We start from the raw sequence: 8,322 nt of genomic DNA, 5'->3' as shown, positions 1-8,322 counted from the left end.
CTGTCAGAAAAAAAAGACTTTATTTGAAAACATTACAGCTGTAAATGTACTCGCACCAAATGCAAGTATTTTGAAAATTGCCTTCTCGCTATACACATTCTCAGCTACAAGCATAGAAAACCTATTCAGTCTCCTATCAGATCCATTCTAAAATTACAATATGCACCGTCGGCACAGGGATAACTCTCTGCTAACTGTGGAAGTATTTAGTCTTTGTTTAACAGCATCCCACTGCAATGTGGTTAGGAGGAGGACATACAAACATATGAAAAGGAGATGTAGGCCACTAGGCCCCACAAGCCTGCTCCGCCATGCATTATCATAGCTAATGTGCTTGTGTTTCAAGTTCTACATTCCTATCTGCCCCGATAACCTTTGATTCCATTGCCTAACAAGAATCCATTAACCTCCATCTGAAAAATATTCAATGAAAAAATATTCAATGACCTCACCTCCACTGTCTTCTGATGCAGAGAGTTCCAAAATCGTACAACCCACGGGAAAAAATTCTCCTCACCTCTGTCCTAAAAGGGTGACCCCTAAGTGGACTCACCCACAAGAAACTCAACAAATGGAATGTCTAGTTGGTAAAAAGCATGGTCAGGCATAATACTAAACCTTTCAGACAAGCAGACTAATTTTGATTTTTCGACTGTGCTGACTTAATTCATTTCATCTCAGACAGCAATTGAAGCACACTTAGACTCAGCACGCTTGGAGAGAAAAGTCATTTGCAAGCCCCGACATTAACCAGTGACTCCTGCTGGCAAAAGGAACAAGTATAGATTTGAAGCAACGACTGGATGGGCTGGCAGGTGATGCCTACTAATGATCAGATAACTTGCTGAAATTAAGAGTGGCCTTTTCATTGAAGTAGCAGCGGCCTGGTTGCACTGAATTATACCAGTTAGAATCAACACCTTTTGAAGATAGCCTCCTACAGTCTAGAAGTGAAGTCTGATTCCTCCATAACATGTGTGTTTCATGCAAGACAGTGTGCTGTATATCCCGGCAAGGCCCCATTAAGCAGTTGAAATATTCAATGGAATTGCCACAACACTTATGTTGAGTAGAAAACTAAACATGAGGGTAGGTAGGTCCCTCCAACACATTAATCAGCTTTATTCTCAATCCTTCTGGCTGAACCACCGAAAATTAGGGTTTGCCACCTATAGAAGTAGGCCTAGAAAGGGTGGCTATAAGTAAGTTGAAATCAAATCAAGCAATTCCCAATCCAGATTAAGTAGAAAGACAGCGAGACAGGGAGGGAAACTTAATCAGTTTCACCAATTAAATTTGAAACATGATTATATATTCAAATGCAGGCAGATAATACAAATGCATACTATATGTTGTTAGGGTCCTGGTCCCAAACCCAAAAGTATATTATGAAACCAGACTAGACCCCAACAATTTTTCTACATTGGCATAAGTACGAGGATGGGATGCTTTGCTCCAAAGTAAAGCTGCTGACAAATTAAGGATCTTTTATCAAAACAAGTTTTGTTCATAACAGTTTAAATATAACTAACAAAATGAAGCAGTTTAACTTTTAACAGTTGAACAATAGTTAATAAATGAAAGGAAACAACTCTAATTTCCAACTTTTCACTATTTCAGATCTAAATAAGCAAACATTATTCCTATAGACTTAAACCTACTTTAAATATAGCTAGCAAACCCAGGTGTAGTTGCTGTAACTCCAGCCAGCTCTGAACTCTAAACTGAAACTAAACCAGCAGAAAAATCTTTGCTCCACTTCCCATTCGCATCACATGACCCTGTATGCCCAAACAAAAACCCCAGCTTCTATTCCCTTTATCAAAAAAAAAACTTTAGGGGACCTTTCCATCTATAAACAAGACTCCATTAGCCCTTTCCAAAGTAAACACTATATGGCTAAAATGAATAATTATCCTGCTTTCCCAGTATCTGAGCTGTATTCCTTCCAGACATACCTACTGCCTGTACAAAACCTGAATTTTAAAACAGTTCCTTTAAACATAAAATACATCAATAGCACAGTATCATCACAATGCAAATATTACACCTGTAGTTTTGTAATAGTTGTGTGGTCTCAACAAGATTCTAGCACCTGATGGATCAATTTGATGTACCATCTCAAACTTAAAAGCTTAGAAAACAGGTATGTTTTCTTCTAACATAAAAAATTAAGCAGCAAATAAAATTAGCCTTTCCAGTTCTACAATGCCTACTCTCAAATTTCAACCTCTTACTCACCAGAATTATGCCTGAAAAAAAAGTTGAAAAGTTATCCGAGGTTGCAAGTTTTCCCACTTCTCATTGTTTTTAAAATCTATGCACGGAATCAAGACCAACATGGCTGAGGACTGTCATAGAGGTCGACATCACAGAAAAGGGCCCTTTGGTCCATCGTGCCTATGCCAGTCAAAGGCAAACCACCCAAGTATTCTAATCCCATTTTCCAGCACTTGGCCCATAGTCTTGTATGCCTTGGCACATCTAAATACTTATTAAAATGTTATGAGAGTCTTTGCCACCACCACCTTTCAGGCAGTGAATTCCAGACTCCCACCACCCTTTGGGTGAACAGGTTTTTCCTCACATCCCCTCTAAACCTCCTGTCCCTTAACTCAAATCCAGGCCCCCTACTCATTGATCCCTCCACCAAGGGGAAAGGTATCTTCGTGTCTATGCTACCTGTATTGCTCATAATTTTATGCATTACAATGATGTCCCCCCCCCCTCAGTCTCCTCTGCTCAAAGAAAAACAACCCCAATCTATTTAATCTCTCTTTATAACCAAAACTTAACAGCCCAGGCATCATCTTGGTAAATGTCCTCTGCATCCTAACATGCCTCCTCTAATGTGGATTCCAGAACTGCACACACTACCCTAGCTGTGGCCTAGCCAACATTTTACATAGTTTCAGTAGAACTTCCCTGCTCTTAAAACTCCATGCCGTGGCTAATAAAGGCAAGTATACCAAAAAAATTCATAATTACTTTATCTAACATCTGTGAATGTACACCAAGGTCTCTCTGATCCTTGGTGCTTCTCAGGGTCCTGCTTTTTCATCATCCCTTGTCTTGTCTGTCCTGCCCAAGTGCATTACCTCACGCTTATTTGGATTGAATTCCATTTGCCGCTGATCAACCCATCTATATCCTCCTGTAATCTAAAGCTTCCTCCCCACTATTTACCACCCTACCAATTTTCGTATCATCCATGACCTTAACTGATCAATCCTCCTGCATTCAAGTTTAAAATTATTTATATAACCACAAACAGCAAGGGCTCCAACACGGATCCCTGCAGTCTGGACAGTCTTCCAGTCCGAAAAACACCCCTCGACCTCACCTTCTGCTTCCTGCCACTCAGCCAATTCTGGATCCAATTTTCCAAATTTCCTTGGATCCCTGTAGTTAAAGAACAAGTGACAACATACCTGTTTTACCATGAGGTCTTCACATTTGGCTAGAGTACGCCGAAGGTTTTCTGCTCCAGTGTTATGGCAACATGCCCTTTCTGACGCTTGCAGAGCCTCCCCTATTTTCTGTAGCTCTTTCTGCAGGGCCTTCGCATTCTGAAAATTAATGGAGATTACCACCAAAAGAGAAGGGTTCAGGGAATTTCCGTTAAAATTTCTGTCCCAGCAGAAGCAAGAGCTCAAGAAGAATCTACAATAGCTTTTAAAGAAGAAGCCAATAAATTAGAATTATATAGCACAGGTAATCATTTGGCCCATTGTGTTAGCGCTAAATTTGATTGCAATAATTAGTGTTGTACACTGGCTTCTCACCCCAACATGGACTGCAGTTTTATTTCATAAGATTTCTAATCTCATTCAGAAATTATTATTGAATCCCTTCCATCACTCCTTCAGGCAGCGCATTCTACGTAAAAAAATTCTCATCTCCTTCCAGCCAATTATCTTACTGTCTGTTCAAATTAGTGAACCCATCATTGGAAACAACTTCTCACGTACTCTCTCAAAACCCCTGATAATTTTGAATGCCCCTATTGTATCTCTTTAAACCTTCACTGCTTTAAAAAGAAAGACAATCCCAGTCTCTCTCATCTCTCTGCATCACTGAATTGCCTCCTTCCAGGTACCATTCTGGGAAATCTCCTCTGCATGCTTTCCATGACTTAGATTTACTGTCTTCAAAGTGGAGTGCCCAGAATTGCACACAATACTTTAGTCAAATTCTAACCCCACCAGTGATTTATAAAGGCTTATCACAACTACCCAACCTTTGTACTCCATGCTCCATTTAGAAAGCCTCATCAACTTGTCTTACCACAGTCAAATGAATTGGAGGATGTGAAACCACAGATGTCTCTGCTTTTTCTTAATTTTCTTAATTAGAAATGTTTTAATGTAGGTACCAATTAAAAATCAGTTCTGTACTCTAGTAATTGGTCAATTGGCTCAAATGGTTTTTAAAGGAGATGAAAGGGTTAATAGTCGCATGCTTAAAAATGACAGGCTGAGAAACAAAGGTCTTATAAGGGCCTTCACAGACAGACACCAAGGCCATTAATTTGGCAAAGCACATAAATCAGACATCTGTAACTGGAAAGTAGAAATGATCCACAGATACAGTAACGAGTTGTCCTATGGAGTTCTCACTGATTGGCTATTATAATGAAGCAAGCGTAAAATGATTGGTTTATGCTAATCACTTGTAATCGATTTTGAAAACTTTAATTGCCTTTTTATCTTGGAATGCGCCACTCTGGCTAGCTACAGGGAGGTGAACTGTAGCTTTCCAGCGTCCTTGTTATTGCTTGTATTAAAACAGCTGTTTTAAGAAAACTCTGCTACTTGTGTGGTTACTCGAAAGGTAAAGTTGTGATCAATTAAAAAGGCTGACATCAAAGCCCGCAACAGGAGCTGACGAATTAACTGCTTAGGGCAACAGGAACCTTGTTTGCTGCAAAGGGAAAGGATTGCCCCTACCCAGGACCTTGAGAGCAGATTTCCAGGGTCTGAAGAAACTACAGAAGTCTACAAAATGAGTGCAGTCTGGGTTTTTACATGCTCTGTTGCTCATTGCTGAAACGGGAAGTATAACCTATAATTACTGCCCAATTTATTAAATCATATTTTATCCTTAATAAATTTTTGCTACAATTTTACAGTTTTGCCTTTAACTTAGCACAATCAAGGCCTACACTATAGCACACACAGAGAGAGTGCAGAGGAGGTGCATTTTCAATCTGCCTGCTTGAGTGGATGTAAAGATCGCATGGCACTATTTCGAAGAACAGGGGAGTTATCCTGGTCAGTCTGTGGGAGTTTGCTGCGTGTAAATTGGCTGCCACTTTTCAAACATTGACTACACTTCAAAGTATTTCATTAGCCGTGAAGAGCTTTGAGATGTCTGTTGGTTGAGAAAAGCACAATATAAACACAATTTTTAAAAAATATATTTGAAGAAAAGTCAGCAAAGCTGAGGAAGAATAAGGGTGGAAATAAGTGGTCAACCCTTCCAGAGAACTAGATGGACTGAATGGCCTTCTTAATTAAACAATTCCCGTTCTATTTGTTGTAGCTCCTTTAGCACAGAGGTCAGGTCACGTTTCAAGGTCACCAGGATATTACACTCAGATACAGATCAGGTGTGCAAACTGTGCTAACTGATTGGGAGACACCGTCTCATCCAGAGGTTTCCCAATAATTTGTTCCTTTGGCAATCCTTAACCGTTACATACAGTGTCACATTCCAGCTAAACTCTGGACCTGAAAGCATTGCTCAGATGGATGCATCATAGTGCCTCTGTGGTGCCATAATGCACCTGAATGGTAACTCAGTCCTTCCAAGCAACCTATTGGCTATAGAATGTCAAAGGTAAATCCCATTATATTAGATTAAACCATGAAGGAAATACATGTCTCACCTTCTGTCCTGCCTCTAGTTTCCGATCTGCATCAACTGTGAGATACTTCATTCCAGCTGGAAGCTCGACTGTGTCCCTGTATCGCTTCAATTCTGCAACACAGCAGGGAAAGAATCCATGACAGATTATTTTTAAATCTGCCAGTAAATTCCAAAGGCACATGTCCCAGGGAAATATCCATTGAAAAAAATTCCACAAGTCTGTGCGCCAAGCATTCAAATTAGGACATTATTAATAGGAGAAATAGTGACATTTAATGGGTACGTAGAATAGGGAGACTGTAGTCACCAAAAATTTTTTTTTTTTTTAAATCACAAAAGCAATTAATCGCAACTTTCAGGTACAGAAGAATGAGTGCAAAAATTGGAGCAGAACTTCAATTGCTGTTAGTTGCATACACTGCCATAGGAGTCATAATCCCCTGAACTGTGGAATGGAGTTCGCAGTAAGCAGGATCTATTCCCAGCAAAATTATTATGCGAGGAAAAATAGGAATTAAAACCAGGAATGTTCATTACATTGAAGCCTATAGTTAACAAAATCGGAACAGGAGTAGGCTTTCCAGCCCTGCTCTGACATTCAATGTAATCATGGCTGATTCTCTGTCTCAATACCATATTCATGATCTCTCCCCATACCCCTTGCTGCTTTTAGTGTCGAGAAATCTATTTCATAAATATTTTCAGTGACTTGGCCACCACAGTCTGATGTGGTAGAGAATGCCAAAGGTTCACCACCCTCAAGTGAAGAAATTTCTCCTCCTCTCAGTCCCAAATGGCCTACCCTATATCCTGGAACTGAGACACCTTGTTATAGGACCACTACCCAGCCAGCAATCCTGCATTCAGTCTTTCCAGCCCTGTTGGAATTGGATATGCTTTACAAAACCTCTATCAATAGTTCAACAGGTTTTATGTAATCAGGCAACAAGACATTTCCAGGAGGGGCAGATATAAAACAAAAAAAAGTGACAAACCACATGTTTAATAAGTTAGCATTAGTTTTTCAAAATATACAGAAAAACATGCTTTTGTAAATTGCAAGGAAATTATAGCAAGTTTTCAAAAGGGATTTAATGTTGGTGCAATAAAGAAGTGACAATTTTATAATTAACTACAATTACAATTTAAGTCCACCTTGAGGAGCTAAAAAACTGTCAATTAACAAAGTCTTAATTAAAATGCCCCCCATCTCAAAACTATATTTTTGAACAGAAGAAATAGCAATAGCCACAAATAAAACATATTTTGGGTCCGTCTCCCTTAATTTCTCCCAATCTATTGTTTGCCGAGATTAGCAAGCACTAATGCTATTCCTGAGGAGCACTCACCTTCTGCATTGGTCGCTGCTTCTGCTTTGCTTTGCTCCAGCTCAGTTTTTACATTTACCAGCTCCAGTTTCAGATTGTGCAGTTCATCGCCGAGTTTTGTATTGGCCAAGCGAGCAGATCGCCTTGTTGACTGGCAAGTGGACTTTCTCTCTGCCTTTAACTGCTGAATAGTTGCTTCTAGTTCTCTGATTTTGTGAGACTTGGAGTGGGGAAAAAATAAATCTCTCAAAATACTCGTAAGAGTATAAAAAACAAGCATCCCAACTGAAAATGTGGAATTAGTTAAGAAATCTCCCGCCTCTCATGAAGAAGCTTAATTGTCCTTGATATTAATTTCATAATAGAATTTCTTGAAGTTATAAAAATATTCATTTGTCAACAATTATATTTCTACCCATTTTTATGGAAAGAGTGAAGTTGAGAGGAAAATATAGCCCGCTCAGGCACAATTCCAAAATCTTGGGTGGCACTTTACAAAGGATAGTGATGATAGAGAGGAAGGGACAAGGGTATAAGGAAACTTGGGCAGCTTCCAATGGGGCCGTTTCAATGAAAACTATGGAGCGGTGGAAAAATAAAAATAGCTGTGGGAACATACAGTCTAGTTGCCACAGTTACTGGGGTCTTCCTCGGAGCAGCCCACGAGTGTGCGCCTGCGCCACCCCCCACCCCACCCCATCTCAAAACAGACCGTATCTCCTATCAACCAACGAGTTAAAATCTGCCCATTAGTTTCAGTTGCTATCCTGATCAGAGTCAAATACAAACTTCTCAATAGGGGAAGTAGGCCATTCAGCCCCACAGGCCTATTCCATCATTCAATAAGAACATGCTTGATCATTTGGGTTGATTCCTACATTCCCATCTACCCTCAAAAACCTTGGACTTCCTTGCCAAACAAAAATCTATTTAAACATATTCAGTGACCCCATTTTCACTGCCCTTTGATGCAAAGAGTTCTAAAGTTCCACAACGCTCTTAAAAAAAAGTTCTCCTCACCTTAGGATGCAGAAGGGGCCATTCGGCCCATTGAGTCTGCACTAAAAGCAATCCCACCTTCGCCCTATCCCTGTAACCCCATATATTTGCCCTGCTAATCCCC

General features: G+C 39.9%; 1 protein-coding gene across 1 annotated transcript in view; it reads right to left on the bottom strand.

The window, feature by feature from the left end:
- Positions 1–8,322, bottom strand: part of kif20a (kinesin family member 20A) — a 42,935-nt gene that overhangs the window by 2,051 nt on the left and 32,562 nt on the right. Inside the window, exons 15-17 of the mRNA XM_078231205.1 lie at positions 7,221–7,419; positions 5,891–5,982; positions 3,432–3,569 (exon numbers count right to left, since the gene is read on the bottom strand). Of these exons, the coding sequence (XP_078087331.1) occupies positions 3,432–3,569; positions 5,891–5,982; positions 7,221–7,419 (429 nt within the window). The remainder of the gene's footprint in view (positions 1–3,431; positions 3,570–5,890; positions 5,983–7,220; positions 7,420–8,322) is intronic.

This window comes from Mustelus asterias, chromosome 16 (assembly GCF_964213995.1).
Source record: "Mustelus asterias chromosome 16, sMusAst1.hap1.1, whole genome shotgun sequence".
NCBI lineage: Eukaryota > Metazoa > Chordata > Chondrichthyes > Carcharhiniformes > Triakidae > Mustelus > Mustelus asterias.
This window is presented reverse-complemented; position numbering and strand designations above follow the sequence as displayed.